Source organism: Hyla sarda, chromosome 6, assembly GCF_029499605.1.
Source record: "Hyla sarda isolate aHylSar1 chromosome 6, aHylSar1.hap1, whole genome shotgun sequence".
Lineage (NCBI taxonomy): Eukaryota > Metazoa > Chordata > Amphibia > Anura > Hylidae > Hyla > Hyla sarda.
Genome location: NC_079194.1, coordinates 249865526 through 249891534, shown reverse-complemented (window position 1 = coordinate 249891534; position 26009 = coordinate 249865526). Strand labels below are relative to the sequence as shown.

General features: G+C 40.6%; 1 protein-coding gene across 1 annotated transcript in view; it reads left to right on the top strand.

The window, feature by feature from the left end:
• Positions 1 to 26009, top strand: part of MUC2 (mucin 2, oligomeric mucus/gel-forming) — a 112185-nt gene that overhangs the window by 58251 nt on the left and 27925 nt on the right. The window contains exons 37-42 of the mRNA XM_056528178.1: positions 2664 to 3584; positions 6096 to 6521; positions 9527 to 9697; positions 18859 to 20592; positions 22363 to 22425; positions 24331 to 24606. Coding sequence (XP_056384153.1) covers positions 2664 to 3584; positions 6096 to 6521; positions 9527 to 9697; positions 18859 to 20592; positions 22363 to 22425; positions 24331 to 24606 — 3591 coding nt within the window. The remainder of the gene's footprint in view (positions 1 to 2663; positions 3585 to 6095; positions 6522 to 9526; positions 9698 to 18858; positions 20593 to 22362; positions 22426 to 24330; positions 24607 to 26009) is intronic.

The following is a 26009-nucleotide window of genomic DNA, read 5'->3' as shown; positions in this document are numbered from 1 at the left end:
TTTTAATTAAATTTTTTAACCTCTTGCAAGAATTACCATTACAGGTTATAATGTTTTTGTTCATGAAAAAAGACTATATATGTTGGTTAGGTAAGTGATGGTCAATGTTACATAGACCATGACCAGAGATGAGTGAGCAGAGCCCGGCAAACCCGGTCTCACTCAGAACTTTGGGAGGAACTTTACCAGGCTCAGCTCGCACAAAACCTGTCCAGAGGAAGATTGGCTAAGTTGCCCCTAGCAACCAATCAGATCGCTTCTTTTATTTTTCAGATGCCTTTTCAAAAATGGAAGAAGCAAGCTTAGTGGTTGCTATGGGCAACTCAGAAATCTTTTCTCTGGCCAGGTTTTGATAAATCTCTCCCATTGTGTGACAGCCACAAGGCACATCAGGAGACAGCATGGAATGGGATTAAGAGGCTGATAAAACTCTTCGCATTGTGGCTTCCATCTTGGAGAAAAAAACTGAGCAGAGAACAGAAAGGAACTCATTGTGGAACTAATAATCCTAGAAAACTGTCACAAATGCAATAGAAGGCAAGCTGAGCAAAAGCATTGGGCCTTCGGCTGATCGAACCACCCACTACCTCTCCTTTGGGGCAGGCTGCAGGGCCAGGCTTTATCAATCACACGCAGTGCACTAAGATCAATGTGGTTCTATGGAACCACATTGATCTGTATGAAGAATCTAATGATTCATCCTAAAAGTCCCCTAAGGGGAATAAAAGTATAAAAAAAAAAAAAAGTCTAATAAAAGTTTAAAAAACACACATTAACCCCTTCCTTATTCAAAGTTTAAATCACTCCCTTTTCCCAAATTCCATATAAAAAATATAAAAACATAATAAAAATAAACATATGTGGTATCACTGCATGCGTAAATGTTAGAAATATAAAATGATAACGTTAATTAAACCGCACAGTCAATGGCGTATACGTAAAAAAATAAATACCAAAGTCCAAAACTGCGTATTTTTGGTCACTTTGTATACTCTAAGAAAAATGTATAAAAACCGATCACAAAGTCTCATAAAAACAAAAATGATACCAATGAAAACTTCAGATCATGGCGCAAAAAATCAGCCCATGGCGCAAAAAAATAGGACATTTTAAACCCACAAATTTTCGTTGTGCACAAAGTTATAGGGGGAGATTTATCAAAACCTGTCCAGAGGAAAAGTTGCTGAGTTGCCCATAGCAACCAATCAGATTGCTTCGTTCATTTTTCAGAAGCCTTTTCAGAAATGAAAGAAGAAATCTGATTGGTTGTTATGGACAACTCAGAAACTTTTCCTCTAGACATGTTTTGATAAATCTCCCCCATAATTTTTTAACAGACGTAAAATAAGATCAAACCTAAATAAGTAGGATATCATTTTAATCGTATGGACCTACAGAATAAAGATAAGGTGTCATTTTTACCGAAATATGCACTGCGTAGAAACAAAAGCCCCCAAAAGTTACAAAATGGCATTTTTCTTTTTTTTTTTTTTCAATTTAGCCCTACAACTAATTTTTTTTCTGGTTTTGCCGTGGATTTTGTGGTAAAATTATTGATGTTGTTACAAAGTAAAATTGGTGGCACAAAAAAAAAAAAGCCCTCATATTAGTTTGTAGGTGGAAAATTGAAAGCGTTATGATTTTTAGAAGGTGAGGAGGAGAAAACAAAAGTGCAAAAAATGAAAAAACCTGTGGTCCTAAAGTGGTTAAGCTAAGTTATCTATATTCTCTGGGTTTAATAAAACATACAGTAGCATTTTTACCTGGCTAGGTTTTAACATAAAAACTCATTAAATGTTTTAAGAGTTAATGCAGGCCTTGGAGCTTCGGCATATTGCACATATGCTGCAGCTCCGTCCTGTAATGTTATTCAGGGCATTGTCGAGAATTCCATAGATTTGACCACTGCCAACACTGACGTTCACATAACACCACAAGGCTCTTAGATACAAGAGTGCCTGCTTTACCACCACGTGTCACTATGAGGATAGTTCCACATTTGGAAACTGATTCCCTTTGAACTCAGATAGTGTGCAGGACTGTTGGGCTGCAAAGCAACTCAGTAGAGTCAGTACACATGAGCTAAATGTGATCTCACACAGAAAAGTGAGGGGAATTTTGTAGTTTTTCCACACTACAATAGGGGTCACGTGACATGACTTGTAGGACTGCCTGTTTAAAGACCTCTATAGAAAAGTACTGGAGGTGTCCGAGTCTGAATAAAAGAAAACAGTGGGCCTTAAAAAACGTACAAAAGTGGGAAAATCTCTTTATGTGCACATGGCCAAAATATGTAATTTGTATCTATTTTATCTATTGATTCTTATGTTTGAACCTTTCTGCAAATGGTCACAATGGTTTGATGTGAGTTACCCCAAATATGCAAATATGAGCCAAATGGAAGAGATTATGAAACCTATGAGAATATTGACACATAAAAGCATTTCTTCTTGTTAACACCAATAGCCCCAGTGTGTAAAGAAAGGGAACGGAAAAAAAAAAAAAAAACAAGGGAAACTCTAAGAATGAGAACCTGTAAAAGTTGTGTTCACACTTGCTAGTAACCGACACACAGTAAATACTGAATTCTATTTTGTTCCCTCAGCTGATATTAAGTGTATTAACTTGGTAATATGTATATGTTTGTCTCCTATTTTATCCAGCTCCAAATTGTGATCCTTTATGCTCTTGGTCGCAATGGTTTGATGTGAGTTATCCCAAATATGAGCCCAATGGAGGAGATTATGAGACCTATGAGAACATTAAAAATGCTGGATATAAAGTGTGTGAGGAGGAGTCATGGAAGACGGAGAACATTTCCTGCAGAGCACAAAAATTTCATGATATACCACTAGACCAGCTGGGACAGATTGTGACCTGTGATGTCTCCACTGGGCTCATCTGTAACAACAAAGACCAGACAGGGTTCATGCCTGTGTGCTACAACTATGAGATCAGTGTGTATTGCTGTCGTCCTTTACCTAGTTTCTGCCCTTCTACAACCTCTCCAACTACTACATCACTAACCACAACAACTACATCACCAACCACCACCACCAAGACTACATCACCAACCACCACCACCGAGACTACATCACCAACAACCACCACTACTCAGCCTACAACTACATCACCAACAACAACCACCGTCACTGAGACTTCAACTACATCACCAACAACAACCACATCACCAACAACAACCACCATCACTGAGACTTCAACTACATCACCAACAACCACCTCTGAGACTACAACTACATCACCAACAACAACCACTATCTCTGAGCCTACAACTACATCACCAACAACAACAACCATCACTGAGACTACAACTCCATCATCAACAACAACCACCTCTGAGACTACAACTACATCACCAACAACCACCACCTCTGAGACTACAACTACATCACCAACAACAACCACCATCACTGAGACTACAACTACATCACCAACAACCACCATCACTGAGACTTCAACTATATCACCAACAACCACCTCTGAGACTACAACTACAGCGCCAACAACAACCACCATCACTGAGACTATAACTACATCAACAACCTCCACCCTTCCAACTACAAGTAAGTGGATAGTAAGAAATGTATTTTAATAACATTTTTAAGCCTCTTGCAAGAATTACATTTATAGGTTGTAGTGTTTTTGTTTCTGAAAATAGATCATATCTGTAGGTTAGGAAAGTGATATTCAATATTACATAAACCATGACTAGAGATGAGTGAGCCTGGCAAACCCGGTCTCACTTGGAATTTTGGGGTAAAAGTGTGTCTGCAAACTTTCGAACTTTGCCAGGCTCGGTTCGCATGAAACATGCTCTCCTAGACCTACAGCTTCAAAATAGTAGTGATTTAACACCACCTCATTTGCAATGTTTCAACACAGTGGAACTTAACATAATACATGTTGAGCCACCTGTCCCAGCAGCACAATGCGGCGACAATTACCTAATGCAACAGACAAACAGTTTTTCCAGCCTGTGTGACTTAGACATTGGAAGCTAACCAGAGACACCTGTTGCTTGCTCAGGCCTTTTGGAGAGGCACCAAGATTTTTAGCAAGGACAAGAGTGGAATTTGTAATGTTATATGGCTGATATTGCATCTCAAGCAAACTCCTACAGTAATGATTGAGCAAGGAGGGATGGAGGAAGGTTCCCATCTAGATTGAGGCAGTATGGATGTTCTTGAGGAGGAGTTGGATGAGGAGGATGAATAAGTGGGACCTAAGGAGCATTTGGATATGGAATTTGTCGAAGGGATAGGGACGACGACGAGAACCATGAGGACCAACCTTGGCAGAATGGGACAAAGGTGGAACAAGCGGAGCCCTTGGAAAAGCTGGCAAGGATGGCGAACAAAAGAGATGAGTACTGGATAGCCTTACTTTTAGACACACGGTATGAATCCAAAATGGGGGAATTTTGTTTACCTTCTGAAAAGAAGAATAAATTGGATTTTTATATGGATTAACTATGCCAGCTTACCAAGGGTTTTCAGCACCAAGCACTTGCCGAACAGGAGGTCCACTCTCCTCTCCCTTAACATTCTACTCCCTCTGCCAGCACTACCTACCACTGCAAGAGGTATAAGCAGCAGAAGCAGTAGCATCTTCTTCACATTGGAGTACATGATGACAATGTTTTTACATCTGGTATTCCACCCTGACCTAAATTAAAGGGATGTACACCCCCACCTGAACCAGTTTGATGCATACCTAAGCTGTTCCCCTCTGACAGACACCATGAGCCCAGATCCTATTGACTTCTTGGTCACCAGATTAGACCATTGGTCAGGACTTGCACAGTTTGCCATGAGTGTTCTGAGTAGTCACCGTCAGTATAACATTAGAGGGAGCGCTCAGTGCGGCAGGTGGCGTCACCCCTAAGCGAACAAGATTGTCTGCCAGCAATGTGAGAAATCATATTTAAATCATGTTAAAATGAATCAGTCATTATCTGTACATGTTACTGTGCTTGATGCTTCTACTCAGACCATTGCCCTGATCATAGGAATTCCCTAGAGGTAGGACCATCACTGATCACACATGTCTGGCACAGCAAGGGTCAAAATAATTTTTTTTGTTCTCTATGAGATATTGCTCTATATCATTTATAGTGTTTTTGATAAATTTTTTGTTGTAAGTACAAAAGGCGTTATAATTTTTGCAGCTTACTAACTATGTAACTTTTTATAATCCTTTTCCTATGTAACTGGCATTTACAGGACTACCCAACTATACATTAATACTTGTGGTTTGGCCCTCTGGTCTCTCAATTGAGTAAATTAGGCTAGGTTTATATTACATTTTTGAATTCTGCAAAGGCAGCAGATCACTGAGACTACAACTACGTTCAGGTAATGGACCAACCATTAAAGTCAATGGGCACCTTAGGCTATATGTCGGTATTACTTTCTGGGAAGTTGTCCTAAAACCTAATCTGAATAAGGCCTTGTAGTCAAGTCAAAGTTTTCTAAAAATAAATAAATAAACGCATGAAAACAAACAAACCAAGATGTCAAGCAAGACGGTTTAACAGAATGCCTATCCTGCAGCAACCTTTTATTATAGACATTGCATTGTAGGGAAAACATCAGGACCCAGTTTTTTTAAACAGAATAGAAAAATTAGATAGTCTTCATTTGCTTTTCCTCTTAAAAAATGGATCCTGTCTGTCTTTGAATAGGTTTACTTAATACTGTCCTTGGTGCTCTCCACAAGATAGTACATAAGTATCTGACTGTGGAAGGTTCAACTGCAGAGACCCCCTGCGATCTCCAGAACAGGGCCCCGGCTTCAATATACTTTTTTCCAAAGTATATTTTGTTAGTAAGTGGTTTTCCTGTTCTGGAGATCATGGGGGATATCAATAGAAGGAGAAAGAACAGGACAAGAGAAGGAGCTAGAAAATCTGACACCGGAAGTTGTGGAGGAGTGATGGAGGTAAGTATGCCAGCTTTTGTTATTTTACTGCACAAGAGGCATATAGCTAACTTGATGATTTGCCTGTAAAGCCCCTTTAGACATTAACATTAACTTGTAACGTGTATACATTTTTCTTCTATTTTTTTGTCTAGCACCTGATTGTTTTCCTTTGTGCTCATGGTCACAATGGTTTGATGTGAGTTACCCCAGTCTTCAGAATGGAGGAGATTTCGAGACCTATGAGAACATAGAGAAAGCTGGATTTGAATTGTGTGAGGAGCCAAAAAGACCAGAGAACATCACCTGCAGAGCAAAGAAATTCCCAAATAAGCCAATAAACCAAGTGGGACAGATGGTGACATGTGATGTATCTGTTGGGCTAATCTGTAACAACAGAGATCTTATAGGGTACAACCCTGTCTGCTACAACTATGAGATCAGTGTACTCTGCTGTCGTCCTTTACCCGACTACTGCAGAAGTACAATCTCTCCAACAACATCTCCAACAACCACCTCTGAGACTACGACTTCAACCACAACAACTCCAAGGATAACATCTGAGACCACAACTACCTCAGGTACGCTAAGTTCTTACTGATGAATTTCTGAGCGCAATTTCGCTTAGAAATTATGCTCAGAAATTCTGGTGCAGCAGAATACTATTGCTGTCAATGGGATTCCTCAGCAAAGTCCACACTTCAGAAGTTCTGCTGCCAAAAGGATGATCTTGCATATTCTTTTGGCAAAATCTTTGTGGTGTACATTGCCGTCTATGGAAATGGCCATGTCAGAGCAGCTGCCGATTCAGTCAGCGCTAGGTACCCTAGGAATCTCCATGCAGAATTCTTTTGGCTGGAGATTTCTCTGTATGAACCCTGTCTAGAGAAATTCTAGGAGTTGTTTATACCATTGCATTTCCAAACATACACACAAACAAATACAAATCCTATAGACTAAAGGTAAACTAAACAATCAAATCCAAAACGAGTACAAATCCTTATTAGCATATATAAAATGACATAAAATACATAAAAACACACAAGGTAACAAGAAAAAGTCCTGCAGGGGAATGACAAGTAAAGAATGGTGCAGAGCAACACAATATTTTTGCTCAAAAAACATATACAATGAGAATGGTACGGCCTCACCTGGAATATGCTGTTCAGTTTTGGGCACCTGTCCATAAAAGGGACACTGCGGAGTTGGAAAGGGTGCAGAGACGCGCGACTAAACTAATATGGGGCATGGATCATCTTAGCTATGAGGAGCAATTAAAGGAGTTACAATTGCTTAGTCTTGAGAAGAGATGTTTAAGGGGGGATATGATAAATGTATATAAGTATATTAATGGCCCATACAAAAAATATGGAGAAAAACTGTTCCAGGTTAAACCCCCCAAAAGGACGAGGGGGCACTCCCTCCGTCTGGAGAAGAAAAAGTTTAGTCTCAAGGGGCGACACGCCTTCTTTACCGTGAGGACTGTGAATTTATGGAACGGTCTACCTCAGGAACTGGTCACAGCAGGAACAATTAACAGCTTTAAAACAGGATTAGATACATTCCTGGAACAAAATAACATTAATGCTTATGAAGAAATATAAAATCCCATCCCTTCCCCAATATCGCGCCACACCCCTACCCCTTAATTCCCTGGTTGAACTTGATGGACATATGTCTTTTTTTGACCGTACTAACTATGTAACTATGTAATGAGGTGACTAAGACCATGTCATGTGAAACTATACACAATGGGGGAGATTTATCAAAACCTGTCCAGAGGAAAAGTTGCTGAGTTGCCCATAGCAACCAATCAGATTTCTTCTTTCATTTTTCAGATGCCTTTTTTCAAAATTAAAGAATCTAATTGGTTGCTATGGCAACTCAGGAGCTTTTCCTCTGGACAGGTTTTAATAAATCTCCTCCATAATGACTGTATGTAACCATTTGAGGTAACAACCCAAATGTAAGCCAAAGAAGTCACAATCTTAACCCGGAAAAAAAACTGTAATATTGCACAATCCCAACAGTCAATAGCCTGCATGAAGAGCATATACATGGAAAAATGTACCATTAACCACCGCAAAAGGATAAGCATCCCAGTCCCAAAGGTCCCTCAGCCCACCATTCTCCTGGCCATTACGATTATATATAGTCATTGTGTATAGCTTTACATGGACTTAACCACCTCATTCCCATTGTAAATTTATCAAAATTTGTCCAGAGGAAAAGTTGCTCAGTTACCCATAGCAACCAATCAGATCGCTTCTTTCATTTTTAACAAGGCCTCTGCAAAATGAAAGAAGCAACCTGTTGGTTGCTAGGGGCAACTGGGCAACTCTTTTGATAAATCTCCCCCCATTGTGTATATTTCTTGAGCAAAAATATTGTGTTGCTCTGAACCACTCTTTACTTGCCATTCCCCTGCAGAACTTTTTCTTGCCGCATTGTGTGTTTTTAGGTATTTTATGTCATTTTTGTTATAAGTGCTAATAAAGATTTGTACTAATTTTGGATTTGCATGTTTAATTTACATTTATTCTATAGGATTTGTATTTATGCATGTTTTGGGTAGCATACCACACAGGTGGTGATATTTTGTAGGATTTACATTGCATTTCTACTAAGAAGATGATGGGCATCATTTACTAAGAGTAGAGTGTAGATTTCTTAGCAGGTTTTTTGTTTTCGACAGGTATTTTTCCATGGTATTTACTGTTGTATCATGTATTTGGGGATTTTCCCTAGGTTTTGCTGTTTTTACACATGCTCTGAGTTGTTGTGTTTTCCAGAGCTCTAATTCACTACATTTTATGCTAAACATTAGTACATTTTTTAGGTTTCTTTCGAAAATAGTTTTTTGGGAGACACACCTTTTTTCCCTGATGGCTACACCCCTTTGTAGGGTTTTCAGAGTAAAGTGGAGAGTTAGTAGTTTTTTGGGGGATTTTTTTGTCGTAAATTCAGGCGCACGACACATGCAAAACAAAAAAACCTACAAAATCTGCTCGGAAAAGCCTTAGTAAATGGGCCTGATATGCTTCTAAAACATGATTAACCTCAATAAGTTCTGTAATGAAATTGTGTATATTAATTTATGTACATGTTATTACATATTCTATACTGAGTAATAATGAATAATGACATTTATTTTGCTGAGGATATATCTGCAGTTTTCTAGAACATTATATTTTACACAGTTCATATTTTTATTAGCATCTATAATGTTCAATCTGATCACTTATTATTCTAAATCTACAGGGGGACATATATTAAAACTTGCTCTTAGACTAGACAGTGCAATATTGCACATTGGCTGTTTGCAAATCTGGTGCATCTTACGCTGCGTGCTTAGTCTACACCACCTCTGAGGTGGCATAGGACTTTTTTTTTTTTTTTGCTCAGACTGTTAAAAATGTGGCACTCTTAAAACCACAAACCTTTAACTGAGGCCATGCACCCCTTTTTCAAAAAAACATTGCGCATGGTGCAAACAAGACAAAACTATTTAGAAAGTGTGTGCCTAGACCCTTTTTATTGTGTACACAATAAAACATGAATTCCATTTTGAATATTCCCCCCACAGAGACTACAACTCCAACACCCACAACTACCACATCTAAGACGACAACTACAAGCCCCACTACTACCAGTGTAACGACAACAGCAACACCCCCAATACTCACAACCACAGAGTGTACAACAGAGACTGAGGAAACGACTCCACTTTCTACTACACCTTCCACTCCAACTCCAAGTAAGTAATACTTGACATATTTTTCCAGTTTATTCTTTGTGTCGGAATTTTTCAGCTGAACTTCATCAGCACAAGTTCAGTTAGATTCTGAATGGAAATTTTGGCGAGAAATTCTCAGTGTAAACTAGCCCTAAGGGGGGGAATTGGGGCGGAAATCAAGCAGAAATTTTCTGCCTCGAAATATTGTTACTTTTCCACAAGAACTCAGAGATTTCGCACGGAATTGGAGCTGAATTGGTGCGGAATTGGCGCGGAATTCGAGCAGAATTCCACACGAGGAAATGAAAATTTCAAGTGGAGGAGGAGAAGAGTATAATATACAAATATATATTATCCTCTTTTTTTTCATGCAGAAATTCTGCGCCAATGCTGCACCAATTCCGCGCCATTTCCGCGCCAATTCTGCGTGGAAATGATTCTGACTGAAAAAAAAAAATTAAGATTGATCTCTATGGGAGAACGACGCTGATTCCGCCTGAAAGAAAGAACATGTTCTTTCTTCAAGCGGAACAGACTTCCTCGTCAGAATTCTGCTTGAGGAAATTCCTCAGTGTGAACTGAGGGGCAGAAACTCTGCACAACTCTATGGGGATTTTCACTGCTGAATGAATTGGAGAGGAAAAAGTAAGCAGAATTACTCGTGGAAATTCCTTTCCAATTCCTCACTGTGGAATACTTTAGAAATACATTTTATACACCAGTCTTAAAGTGATGTTTGTTGAAGAAAACATGTGCCAAATTTATAAAGAGGTGCACGTATTCTACAATTTGCACCATTTTCTGTTGGAAACTTTCTGGCCCCACTCCTGGTTAACCCTGCCCACGTGACTATTAAATTAGTAAGAAGTAGAGGAGTATCAAATTTTTGTTCAGAAATGGCAAAGAGCATGATTTGGGACATTTTACACCAAAAAAGTTATGTAAATTACTTAATAAATCCCCCTCATAAAGTAGGGATGAATTAATCTAATCTGGAAACCTCAGCATCCTAGATGTATCATAGGTAGAAACGCTAAGCTAAATGAAATCTTATAGTTCAGAGATGTTGAATGATGTCATTAAACCCCCTGAACATATTATTAGCAGCTGACATGAAGAAAGTCCCTTGACTCTCCACTAGACCTTACCGTTGCTTTTTTTCAATGCCTGAGGAAGTCACAGTGTGACGGAACGCGTGGGACTCTGGCATCCCGTCTGGTATCAACATAGTGATTGTCTGTCTGTAGCTTGTTGTGGCTTATATCTGTCATTTCCTATGCATATTGTGTACATTGTTTCCACAGTCAGAATTGTTTATGTATTATTTGCACATTGCAGACGGGATAGTGTGAAGGGGGAATTCCTGGTCCCTCTCCCATGTTGTGTGCTCTAGTTTCTAGAGTTTTTTAACTGATTTTAGCCTTTGCTCTTTTCTATTTGTTATGACATAATCAATAAAGTATAATATTTTTTATATTGGTGTGCGCTTCTTGCAGTAGTTACTGCTGTTGGTTTAGATTTTTGAAAGGGCTGTCAGCATGGCCCACTGTCAAATTTAAGTATTTAACCCCTTAAGGACCCTGCCCATTTTTACCTTAAGGACCAGAGCATTTTTTGCAAATCTGACCACTGTCACTTTAAAGCATCAATAACTCTGGGATGCTTTTACCTTTCATTCTGATTCTGAGAATGTTCTTTCGTGACATATTCTACTTTACGTTAGTGGTAAATTTTTGTCAATACTTGCATCATTTCTTGGTGAAAAATTCCAAAATTTGATGAAATGATATATTGATTCACATATACATATGTTTACTTTATGTTTGCATCATAAAGTTGACATGTTTTTACTTTTGGAAGACATCAGAGGGCTTCAAAGTTCAGCACCAATTTTCCAATTTTTCAAAAATTTTTCGAAAATATGAATTTTTCAGGGAGCAGTTCAGTTCTGAAGTGGATTTGAAGGGCCTTCATATTAGAAATACCCCCAAAAAAGACCCCATTATAAAAACTGCACCCCTCAAAGTATACATAATGGCATTCAGAAAGTTTGTTAACCCTTTAGGTGTTTCACAGGAATAGCAGCAAAATGAAGGAGAAAATTCAAAATCTCAATTTTTTTTACACTAACATGTTCTTGTAGACCCAGTTTTTGAATTTTTACAAGGGGTAAAAGGAGAAAAAGCCCCCCCCCCCCAAATGTGTTACCCAAGTTCTCTTGAGTAAAAAAAAAACCTCATATTTGAATGTAAAGTGCTCTGTGGGTGCACTAGAGGGCTCAGAAGCGACAATGGGATTTTGGAGAGTACGTTTTTCTGAAATGGTTTTTGGGAGGCATGTTGCATTTAGGAAGCCCCTATGGTGCCAGAACTGAAAAAAAAAATGTGTAAATGAAATCTTTTTTTTTTTTTGCCACTAAAATGACCCACATTTACCATTTTTACATGAGGTAATAGGAGAAAATGCCCCCCAAATGTTGTAACCCCATTTCTTCTTAGTATGAAAATACCCCATATGTGGATATGAGGGTGAACTACAATGCTCAGAAGAGAAGGAGCACCATTGGGCTTTTGGAGAGAGAATTTGTTTGAAATGGAAGTCGGGGGCCATGTGCATTTACAAAGCCCCCATGGTGCCAGAACAGTGGACCCCCCCACATGTGACACTATTTCGGAAACTACACCCCTCACGGAATGTAATAAGGGGTGCACTGAGCATTTACACCCCACTGGTGTTTTACAGACTTTTGGAACAGTGGGCTGTGCAAATGAAAAATAAAATTTTTCATTTTCATGGACCACTGTTCAAATAATCTGTCAGACACCAGTGGGGTGTAAATGCTCCTTGTACCCCTTATTACATTCCTTGAGGGGCGTAGTTTCCAAAATGGGGTCACATGTGGGGGGGGGGGGGGGGGGGTCCACTGTTCTGGCACCAAAGGGGCTTTGTAAATGCACATGGCCTTCCATTCCAGCCAAATTCTCTCTCCAAAAGCCCAAAGGCGCTCCTTCTCTTCTGAGCATTGAAGTGCGCCAGCAGAGCTCTTTACGTCCACACATGGGGTATTTATATACTCAGAAGAAATGGGGTTACAAATTATGGGTTTTTTTTTTCCTATTGCCCTTTGTGAAAATGAAAAATTTGGGATAACACCAACATTTTAGTGAAAAAATAAAATAAAAAATTCATTTTCACGTTATTACGTTCCATGAGTGGTGTCGTTTCCAAAATGGGGTCACATTTGTGTGTTTTATTTTTTTCTTTTATGTCGGAGCCGCTGTAACGATCAGCCACCCCTGTGCAAATCACTTCAAATGTACATGGCGCTCTCACTCCTGAGCCTTGTTGTGTGCCCGCAGAGCATTTTATGTCCACATATGGGGTATTTCCGTATTCAGGAGAAATTACATTACAAATTTTGGGGGTCTTGTTTTCCTTTTTCCTCTTGTGAAAATGAAAAGTATGGGGCAACAACCAGCATGTTCGTGTAAAAAAATGAATTTTTGTTACACTAACATGCTGGTGTAGACCCCAATTTTTCATTTTCATAAGGGGTAAAAGGAGGAAAAGCCCACAACATTTGGAACACAATATCTCCAGAGTACGGAAATACCCCATTTGTAGCCCTAAACTGATGCCCATTTGAGGCCTAAATTAGGGATTTGCATAGGGGCGGACATGGATGCAAGCGTTACACTTGCCTCCGCTGCCAAAAATACCCTACGCCAGTGTTTCTCAAACAAGGTGCCTCCCAGCATGCCTGGACAGTCGATGTTCACCCGGGAGCTCTTGTTTTGCAACAGCTCGAGGCTCTGTTTTGGAAACACTGCCATACGGAACATTTTTCCTTTTTATTGGGGCGGGGGGGGGGGGGGTAATTGAGTAAGGGTTCATATGCAGTCTTTTACTTTTTATTTTGTGTTAGTGTAGTGTTATTAGGGTACATTCACATGGGTGGGGGTTTACAGTGAGTTTCCCGCTGGGAGTGTGAGTTGCGGTGGAAAATTTGCCGCAGCTCAAACTTGATTTGGGAAACTAGCTGTAAACCGCCACCCGTGTGAATGTACCCTGTACACGGGCACAGACCTCCAGCTGTTGCAAGACTAAAACTCTAAACATGAATTAACAGACTGTTCATGCTTGGAGTTGTTGTTTTGCTACAGCTGGAGGCACACTGGTGGGAAAACACTGAATTAGGTAACAGACTATCTCAGTGTTTACCCACCAGTGTGCCTTCAGCTGTTGCAAAACTACAACTCCCAGCATGTACTGACAGCCGTTTGCTGCCGGGAGTGCTGGGTGTTGTAGTTTTGCAAGATCTGGAGGGCCACCGTTTAGAGACCACTGCACAGTGATTTCCAAACTGTGGCCCTCCAGATCTTGCAAAACTACAAATCCCAGCATGCCCAGACAGCAAATGGGCATACTGGGAGTTGTAGTTTTGCAACAGCTGGAGGACCACAATTTGGAGACCACTGTGTAGTAGTTTCTAAACTGTGGTCCTCAAGAGCTTGCAAAACTACAACTCCCAGCATGCCCAGACCAGCATTGGCTGTCTGGGCATGCTGGGAGTTGTAGTTTTTCAACATCTGCAGGACCACATTTTAGAAACCACTACACAGTGGTTTTGCAGTATCTTGAGGACTACAGTTTTTAGACCACTCCAGAACTAGGAGTGAATTCAAAGTAAAATGAGAAATAGGAGCTTTCCCATGTCCTTTCCCACCTGTTATCATCCACTCCTGACAATGTCTACAAAAGCTGCATTAAAAAAAACTGCATTAAAGTTGCGCATGTGAAAACATTGACAAACCGAAGTGTTATTATTACTTACACACTTGTCACTGTCTGTAAGTAAACGAGAAAAAGGGGACACCATGAATAGGGGGCCTATGGTATCTGTGTTGACACTTGCTAGTAGCCAACACACACTGAAGAATAAACTATTATTTGTTCCTTAGAGCTCATATTTAAGGGGTATTCCCACAATAGAGATCAGACCTTAAAAAATAGGAGATACAAACATATGTAAATAGTATCAATTACCAAAACTGCATTGTTCATAAAATATTATTGCCCCATGTACCTCAGATGCTACCATTGTTTCCACCAGGTCACCACTGGTTACGTCCTATAGTTGTTCTCATCTTGCAGGATGAGCAGGCGCAGATGATGAGTTCCCTTGATCAATGCAGGACTTGGAGCCTCGGTATAGTGCGCTTCTGCTGTAGTTCTGGCCTGTAATGCATTGTAGAGAATTCTATAGTGCAGCCCAGAGGATTTAATCATGTGCTCCATATATGGGTCACCAATAAATTTGCCACCACTCACATTGAGGGGCATTTACTAAGGGGTTTAGTCATTTTTTCTGACTATTTTTGGCGCAAAATTGTCGCAATTGCGCCTACCCTATTTTTCGTGCGACTTTCTCTAGCAAGAGCTAGAAAGTCAAATTTTTTTTTTCCGCTTGATTTACGCTAGTTTTCATTTTTTACTTTCAGTGGGCAGGTATTTATTAACTGAGACAGTCGCTGTTGCGCAATAAACTGTCGCAACGACCGTAAAAATTGACTAAATTTACTCCAGCTCCAACATGGAGCAGGAAAAGCTACTGCCGCCCGGGCTCCGACATACTTTCTCCCCGCTACCCTCACTGCGCTACCGGGACACTGCAGTGATTTACATCCCCCCCTCTCACCTGCCAGCGCCACACAACTCCCTTCTGCCTGCTAACGGTTGCAAGACTACAAGTCCCAGCATGCCCTTACAGTGAGGACACGCTGGGAGTTGTAGTCTTGTAGCAGCGGGAGCTGAGCGGCGCGGGCGGGAGACAAGGGGGGGGGCATATCAGTGTCCCCATAAGTGAGTGTAGCGGGGAGGCCGTATGTGGAGCCCGGGTGGCTGCACTGTAATGTCAGCCCGGGTTCCTGCCCTGAGAGCCAAAGGCTTTGGCTGTCAGGGCATGCTGGGTGTTGTAGTTTTGCAACAGCTGGAGGGCCACAGTTTGCAGACCACTGGTTTGTGGTCTGTAAACTGTAGTCCTCCAGCTGTTGCAAAACTAAACAGCTGAAGGGGACCGGCGAAGACGTTCACTTACCCTTCCGAGGCTCCAGCGACAATCGGTGACAGAGATCGTCGGGCGGCACTGTCGCACGGCAGTGTCGTGCAGCGCTGGATCCTATGGAAGCCGGTAAGTTGCACAAGCCCTAAAACGGTTTCCCAACCAGGGTGCCTACAGATGTTGCAAGACTACAACTCCCAGCATGCCTGGACACCCTTTGGCTGTCCAGGCATGCTGGGAGTTGTAGTTTTGCAACATCTGGAGGCACCCTTGTTGGGAAACACTGGCCTAAAACAGTGTTTCCCAACAAGGGTGCCTCCAGATGTTGCAAGACTACAACTCCCAGCATGCCTGGACAGCGAAAGGGTGTCCAGGCACGCTGGGAGTTGTAGTCTTGCAACAGCTGGAGGGCCACAGTTTGCAGACCACTGGTTTGTGGTTTGTCCTCCAGCTGTTGCAAAACTAAACAACTGAAGGGGACCAGCGAAGACGTTCACTTACCCTTCCGAGGCTCCAGCGACGATCGGTGATGGAGATCGTCGGGCGGCACTGTCGCGCAGCGCTGGATCCTACGGAAGCCGGTAATTTGCCCAAGCTTCCCAACCAGGGTGCCTCCAGATGTTGCAGGACTACAACTCCCAGCATGCCTGGACAGCCTTTGGCTGTCCAGGCATGCTGTGAGTTGTAGTTTTGCAACATCTGGAGGCACCCTGGTTGGGAAACACTGGCCTAAAACAGTGTTTCCCAACCAGGGTGCCTCCAGATGTTGCAAAACTACAAGTCCCAGGTTGGGAAACACTGTGCCCGGCCTCCGCCTCACCTTACTGTAAGGGCATGCTGGGAGTTGTAGTCCTGCAGCTGGGGGCAGGGGACAAGCTTGTCACTTGCCCACACATCTCCTGCACCACACAACTACAACTCCCAGCATGTCCTTACTGTAAGGGCATGCTGGCAGTTGTAGTTGTGCGGGGAGGGAGATGTGTATGCAGGTGATAATAAATGTACTAACCCATTTTTTTTTCTTCTCATTTCAGATCAGTGTATCCTGTGGACTCCTTCGGATTCGGACTACTTCGATGACCAGCGTTTTTCTTTGTTTGATTTTAATAAAATGGTTAACGAGGGCTTGTGGTGGAGTGTTTTTTTGTAATAACATTTTTTTAAAACCTGTTGTTCTTTTTCCTTACTTTACTAGACAGGCTTAGTAGTGGAAGCTGTCTTATAGACGGAGTCCATTACTAAGCTGGGCTTAGCGTTAGCCACACAAACAGCTAGTGCTAACCCCCTATTATTACCCCGGTACCCAACACCACAGGGATGCCGGGAAGAGCCGGTACCAACAGGCCTAGAGCGTCAAAAATGGCGCTCCTGGGCCTAGGCGGTAACAGGCTGGCGTTATTTAGGCTGGGGAGGGCCAGTAACAATGGTCCTCGCCCACCCTGGTAACGTCAGGCTGTTACTGTTTGGTTGGTATTTGGCTGAGAATGAAAATAGGGGGGACCCTATGCGTTGTTTTTTTTTTTAAATAAATAATTAAATATTTTAAAAAAACACATAGGGTCCCCCCTATTTTTATTCTCAGCCAAATACAAACCAAACAGTAACAGACTGACGTTACCAGGGTGGGCGAGACCATTGTTACTGGCCCTCCCCAGCCTAAATAACGCCAGCCTGTTACCGCCTAGGCCCAGGAGTGCCATTTTTGATGCTCCGGGCCTGTTGGTACCGGCTCTTCCCGGCATCCCTGTGGTGTTGGGTACCGGGGTAATAATTGGGGATTAGCGCTAGCTGTTTTTGTGGCTAATGCTAAGCCCGGCTTAGTAATGGGCTCCGTCTATAAGACAGCTTCCATTACTAAGCCTGTCTAGTAAAGTGAAAAAAAAAACACAACAGGTTAAAAAAAAAAATTTATTACAAAAAAACACTCCCCCAGAAGCCCTCGTTAACCATTTTATTAACATCAAGCAAAGAAAAACACTGGTCGTCGAAGTAGTCCACCGAATCCGAAGGAGTCCACAGGATACACGGGTCTGTAGAAGAAGTAAAAAAAAAAAAAAAGTGTAAGTACATTTAGGGAGAAAAAAACTGTGTTAAAAATTTTTTATAACACACACACACACACACACACACACACACACACTAAACGCCGTTTACCACAATTCTGAGCCATGACTACAATTTAGTTATTGAATTATTTAGATGTGGTGAACAAGCTAAAAAAAACTCAAAAACAGAAGATCCAGAAGGAAACCTAGCAGCCAAACCTATTCAGACTATTTTTTCTACTACATGAAGTCAATTTCCCACTTTTGCCTATGTGTGCCAAATTTATTAATGCCGTGCAACAATTTAGTAAATTTGTCGCACATAGTCAAAAATGAAGCAGAAAAAAACAGGGTAAAAACCAGACTACATAGTAAAAGATTAGTAAATGCCCCTCATTGACTTTCACATAACGCCACGAGGCACTTAGATACAAGAATGCCTGCTTCACCACCGCATTTCACTATGAGGATAGTCCCTCATTTGGAAACAGAAAGTGAGTGGGATTGCTGGGCTGCAAAGCTAAAGATACATCTCCCACAGAAAAGTTATTTATTTATTTATTTTTCCTCCCCTTCCCCCCCCCCCCCCCCGACTTTATCTAGTAATTCTTCAGTGTGAACCTTTATGAAAATGGTTACAGTGGTTTGATGCGAGTTTTCACAAATATAAGCCAAATGGAGGAGATTATTACATTTATGAGAATTTATCAAAACCTGTGCAGAGGAAAAGTTGACCAGTTGCCCATAGCAACCAATCATTTCTCAGAGGCCTTTTTGAAAATGAAAGAAGCAATCTGATTGGTTTCTATAGGCAACTGGTCAACTTTTGCTCTACAAAGGTTTTGATAAATCTCCCCTATTGATACATAAAAGCATTACTACTTACATAAAAAGATTGTGATACTCAAGGGAAAAGGAAACCAGGGAAACCCTAAGAATGAGAACCTGTAAAAGTTGTGTTCACACTTGCTTGTAGCTGACACACGGTAAAAACTAAACTATATTTTATTCCCTAGAGCTGATATTAAGTGTATTAACTTGGTAATATGTATATATTTGTCTCCTATTTTATCCAGCTCTGAATTGTGATCCTTTATGCTCTTGGTCGCAATGGTTTGATGTGAGTTATCCCAAATATGAGCCCAACGGAGGAGATTATGAAACCTATGAAAACATTAAAAAGGCTGGCTATAAAGTGTGTGAAGAGGAGTCATGGAAGACGGAGAACATTTCCTGCAGAGCACAAAAATTTCATGATATACCACTAGACCAGCTGGGACAGATTGTGACCTGTGATGTCTCCACTGGGCTCATCTGTAATAACAAAGATCAAACAGGGTTCATGCCTGTGTGCTACAACTATGAGATCAGTGTGTATTGCTGTCGTCCTTTACATGAGGACTGCATAAGTACAGCCTCTACAACCACAACACAAACCACCACTAAAACTACAACTACATCACCAACCACCACCACTGAACCTACAACTACATCATCAACCACCACTGAGACTACAACTACATTATCATCACCAACCACTACTAGTGAGACAACTACATCACCAACCACCACTACCACTGAGACAACAACTACATCACCAACCACTACCACTGAGACAACTACATCGTCAACCACCACCACTACTACTGAGACAACTACATCACCAACCACTACCACTGAGACTACACCTACATCACCATCCACCACTACCACTGAGACAACAACTACATCACCAACCACTATCACTGAGACAACTACATCACCAACCACTATCACTGAGACAACTACATCACCAACCACTACCACTGAGACAACTACATTACCAACAACCACTACCACTGAGACAACTACATCACCAACAACCACTACCACTGAGACAACTACATCACCAACAACCACTACCACTGAGACAACTACATCACCAACAACCACCACCATCACTGAGACAACAAGTACATCACCAACCACCACTACCACTGAGACAACAAGTACATCACCAACCACCACTACCACTGAGACTACAACAACATCACCAACCACCACTATCACTGAGACAACTACATCACCAACCACTACCACTGAGACAACTACATTACCAACAACCACTACCACTGAGACAACTACATTACCAACAACCACTACCACTGAGACAACTACATCACCAACAACCACTACCTCTGAGACAACAAGTACATCACCAACCACCACTACCACTGAGACAACTACATCACCAACAACCACTTCCACTGAGACAACTACATCACCAACAACCACTTCCACTGAGACAACTACATCACCAACCCCCACTACCACTGAGATTATAACTACATCACCAACCACCACTACCACTGAGACAACTACATCACCAACCACCACTACCACTGAGACTACAACTACATCACCAATAACCACTACCACTGAGACTGCAACTACATCACCAACCACCACTACCACTGAGACAACTACATCACCAACCACCACTACTACTGAGACTACAACTATATCACCAACAACCACTACCACTGAGACTACAGCTACATCACCAACCACTACCACTGAGATAACTACATTACCAACCACTACTACCACTGAGACAACTACATCACCAACCACCACCACTACCACTGAGATAACTACATTACCAACCACTACTACCACTGAGACAACTACATCACCAACCACCACCACTGCCACTGAGACAACTACATCACCAACCACCACCACTGAGACTATAGCTACATCACCAACAACAATCTCTGAGACTACAACTGCATCTGTATCCAAGCCAACTACCACTCTTCCAACAACATGTAAGTGGAATATTAGAATTTTTTTCATTTAATTATTTTCTACTCTGCTGCTAAAACTACTATTTCTGGTTATAGTGTATTTGTTTCTCATCATAGTTTTTACTTGCAGGTAAGTGATGGTCACACTAGTGTCATAGCTTCCATATAAAATAAAGCCATGACAGCAATAATGAGAACTAAGCCTAAAATCTCAAATCTAAATAGACAATCAATAGATATCCGAGAGAAACAGAACAGGTATCAATAAACAGAGAGATGCAAGACCAAAATATAACAAACAAAATATAACATACAAAATATAACATAGTGGAATATCTGACTCACCATGATTAGTGCAAAAAATGACCAGAACTAAGGCAAAAATGTACAGAAAAACACTGCAGGAGACTTTTTACTATCCAGCATCTGGACCAGTTTAGCATCCCCACTGACATGCTGGATGACGTTATGAACAACGGATCAGTTCTAGCATCAGTTTTCCTCCGTGTCTTACTTCTGTGTTGGAGAGAAACTAAGGCTGCATGCAATGCTGTTCCCGTATCAGATTTTTTGTAAAAAAAAAGCATGTCTCAAAACCGTATACAACCGTATATATCTCTGTACGGTTTTAAAACGTATACGGTTTGAAAACGGATGTCCGGTTGCATACGGTTTAATACGTTTTTAAAAAAATGGATACGGTTTTATGTTTGGCCTTAATTAAATAAAGTTCTTCTTGTTCTATTTGTGGGAAGAACTTTCGGCATGCACTGCGCACGTGCAAACTGCAAAACCATATTGTGCAACCCGGATGGAACTGTACGCACATACGGTTCAGTACGGTTCCCATAGACCACCATTTTAAAAAAAATCTATACGGGTTATATCCGGCTTTTCACCCAGACATAAAATTGTAGTAGACTATAGTTTTGTGCACGGGAAAAAAACCCTGATAAAACCGTAAATTATGCAAAACATACACAACCGGATGCTTCAGTTGGCATACGGTTTTCAATGACATGTCTATACATATGGTTTGCAATACGGTTCCATATGATTTTTACACTGAAACCGGATACGGGAACCGTATTGCAAAAACGAGATGTGAATGCAGCCTAAGCCAGACTGCAGATAAAATGGAACAGTGCCTAACACTGTTGTGAAACATTGGCTTCTCATAGGAAACCCTGCTATGCTGGTGGTGAGGGCTTTTTCAATGGCAAGGATTTCATGACAAGTTTCACATCTAAGTGTTTTAACATTTGACTTGAATTTCACAATAACACAAACCATAATGTAAAAACATAACCGACCCCCTATCCATTGTGAAAATGTTGTGGATTTTAACAGTGTATATCATTCAAATGACTCAAATCCATGGTAAAAATTAAGCAGATAGCAAAATAAGCAGATTTCATTCCAAATTTTTGGTGAGATCCATTCCACTGTGATTACATGCAATGTGTGAACATAGGCTTAATTCAGCATAAGCTCTAACAAACTCCCTCGCTATCGTTTTTACTGTGAGTAGAAGCCAATCTATGGGTGTTTGACCAACCGGAGACACAGAAAAAAGAAGATCGTATTTAGCGGATATGTAAAAATTCATTCATTTCTATTTTCAGAGAGTTCTATTCTAGTTTTTAGGCAACTTGGTTATTTAAAGGGGAACAATAAAGTATCACAAGCTAAAAAGCTGATGTATATGTAGATTTTAATCTGGATGAGCAGAATGTTTTGTGCCTTTTTTAACCCATTTTATCTAACAATATTAATTTAATTTTTATACAGCATTTAAAGTGACCATCAACAGCTGGACAACTTCAAGTCCAACCATCAAATCTGAACCTGTTGGTAATTACAACAATCCTACATCTACTAGTAGTATAAGCATTACATTATATACACACACACATCGATTCTGTATATTCACTGCCTCCTCTGACATATACAACCCTATATTGTATACCAGTATATGTTGTCTTTATTTACCAAAATATGGCATTACTGTATCAAGAGAAGTAGGGGCATCCTTTAACCCCAATAAACACACATGTGCCACCCAGCAAGTCCATCTACCTTCACTGGTGAAATGTTCCAGTCCCTGCGCACATGACTGCAGAGACCCCCACCTTAAACACCATTAGTTCCTTTCCCCAACTTAAGTAATTAAATAAAGACAAACACAAATTAACTTTTATCTGTGGGTGAGGGTAGGCCACAGCTTTATTATAAATATAAAAATTTACTTTTTAAATAACTGTAGAAAAATAAACCGTTTAAATTAACTCTGTTCATCCCGAGAGGTGCTGCCACACCCTCCGATGCACAGGTCTACCCCAGGATGTAAACTCTTCACTCTTCTTACCGCCAGCTGTGACTTCAAATGCAAACACAAACACACCAACAAAGGGAGGGAGGGCGGTACAAAAATTCCCAGGGTAAATGAAGTGAAGAGTGAGGAGAAGGAGGGAGGGTGAGCTCCTATTTAACATTATTAGGCCAGTTCATGGTTAAAAAAAAAAAAAAAAAAAAAGCATTTTGAAATCAGTAGGGTTGAATCATGTGTTAAAGAAGCATGCCATATATATATATATATATATATATATATATATATATATATATATATATATATATATATATATATATATATATATATATATATATATATTTTTTTTTTTTTTTTTGCCCTACAAGTCCTGGATTGGTAGTTTTGTATTTCTGGATAAGCTTATGGTCAAAGAAGCATTGGATATTTTTTAGATATGTATTTGCCGTTAGTGAATGAGAGCTCTCGTCTATGTTCACAGGCTGCAAACTAGTACCTGGACAGCTCTTAGCGTTTTGTTTTCTGTTATTTTGCTCCATCATTGAGTTTCCTTTCTATTTCTTAAAGCGTATCTGTCATAGCTGACTATATATACATTATATATATAATTCTACTCAGTACTTAATTCTGATCACGTACTTATAACTTTTATGTGTCTAGGACCTATATTTCTCTTACAAATACTCTTTCTGCTGCTCACTTGATTTGTGATTGTCTCTTGTGGAGGGTGTGTGTCCCTTTCTTGCCCATACTCTGCTCTAGTCTCTAAGTCTCAGGAGCGAGTCTGGGCTGTGTTGCCTCCATCTGTTGCAAAACTACAACTCCCAGCATGCCCGGACAGCTAAAGGTTGTGTGGGTATGCTGGGAGTTCTAGTTTGCATATGTGTACAGGTACACTCCAGCCTTATCTCTGGGCAGGAGACTCCTCCTGACGAGCACTGCATGCTCCCGGGTGAAGCCTCCGTCCCCAGGAGAAGTCTGGGACATCATGACTAACTCGCCCGAAAAGAGGGTGTCCTGGAGGGGCAGTCCGGTATCCATTGTAGAGGGCTGTGGGTGGAGGGCTCTCTTCTCTGCATGTCGGCAGCTCTGTCTTCACATGTCCTGCACTCACTCACAGGCAGGACATGCCCACGCACACACAGCAGCCAGTATCACTGTAATGTCCTATACTGGATAGCGGCGCTCTTTATGACCGGTATCCAGTATGTAGTAAAATACAGGGTTGTTTGTCTTCAGAATGATAGACAACCCCTAGTGGCGTCAATTTTAACATTTTACTTTTAAGAAAAATGTACATTTTTTTAAACAATATATTTAAAAAAGTAATTTTATCACAAGGTCTAAAAAAAAAAAAAAAAAAAAAAAAAAAAAAAGATTTTCATGATGACAGTGCCTCTTTAAGAATTTATTTTTCCTTATCTTGCCAGGTAAGTCAACTACTCCAGGAACGCCTTCAACCAACAAGACATCTCCTGCTAGCACTATCACTTCACCAACTACCCCCACTTCCACAACTACCACCATCACCAACACACCAACAACCACTACAAGTGAAACTACAACAATATACACACCCACTGAATCTACAACAGCAGAAACTACTACTTCTACCACCACTACCATACCAACAACTACTACTGAAACAACCATCACATCTACCACAAGATGTGTCTGTTTGCACAATGGAAAACCATATCCACCAGGTACGTACATTATTTAAACATTGGCAAAATTCATAATTTTTATCAATGCATTACCAAAACAGGTTCACAGTTTTTTTTTTTATTAATTGTGTATTTAAAACTGGTAAAATACATAAGAATCTTTTACACTTTTTAACCAATGTATATTACATATATACATATGTTATTTTCTACATTATATAAAAAGTTTTTGTTAATGACAGGTACACTTTAAGTAATGAATTAACCATTAGAATTTATTTCTTACATATTTCCTGTAACACGCTTAGGGCTTGATCACACAATGGATTTTCCGTAGCAGCCTCCCATTCATCTCAATAGGATTCTGCTGCTCAGTGCACACTACAGAAATACAGTAGCAAAATTTCTGATATGGAATTGGATACGCCAGAAGACTGAACATGTTTGCTGGAGAAGTTACAGTACTAGACTGTAGTGTATAGGACAGCACTTACTGTCCACGGCAATCTTAAGCGGCGATTCCAGAGAAATCTATCGTAAGCGTAATCCACCTGGAATTTCCTTATGGAAATTCCAGTTGGAACTTCCGTAGTGTGAACGGGCCCATATAGTGAATGCCATTTCATTATATGTTCTTTTGCTAAAGCGCAGCATATTATCAATCCAAGTTAATGGACTACTGTGGCAAACAGCTGAAAAATACTGTGCTATTTGTCTATTAACAGGAAACAGTAAGCTCTACTTAATGTGCCAGCCCAGATGTCCTCTTTATTGCCATTGAGTTATTAGACAAATGGTGCAACATTGTTTGCGGTGTTTGTCGTGGTAGTCCCTCAGACGTGGATATATAGGGGGAGATTTATCAAAATCTGTGCAAAGGAGAAGTTGCCCAGTTGCCCATAGCAAACAATCAGATCGCTTCTTTCATTTTGCAGAGGACTTGTTAAACATGAAAGAAGCGAGCTGATTGGTTGCGATGGGCAACTGGGCAACTTTTCCTCTGGACAGGTTTTAATAAATCTCCCCCATAGTCCTTTTCAGTATGTTATAGTGACAAATAGCTTTAAAAAATAAAATTCTTATTGTCTGAAGCCAGCACTGACCGAAGTTTACAGTATTTGCTTACTGCATTCAGATTTGTGTATGTATTAAATATTAAAACTGCATCTCTAAGTTTCTAAAGCTCCAGACAGCTTTTCTTTTTTTTTTTTTTTTTTTTTAAAGAGGTTTTCCAGTAGTTTTAGGCAATATACAGTGCAGGCTGGGGCCAGAGTAAAAACAATAAACAAAACTAACAAACAGGAAAAAAAAACACACCAACAAACCTTTACTTACCCAATAATTGCCACTGCTCCTGCACCACCGGCGCTTTGGTGTCCCATCAGAAGTGCTGCAATGCCAAGGCTTCTGAATCTTGATATAATTCCTACAAAATATCATAA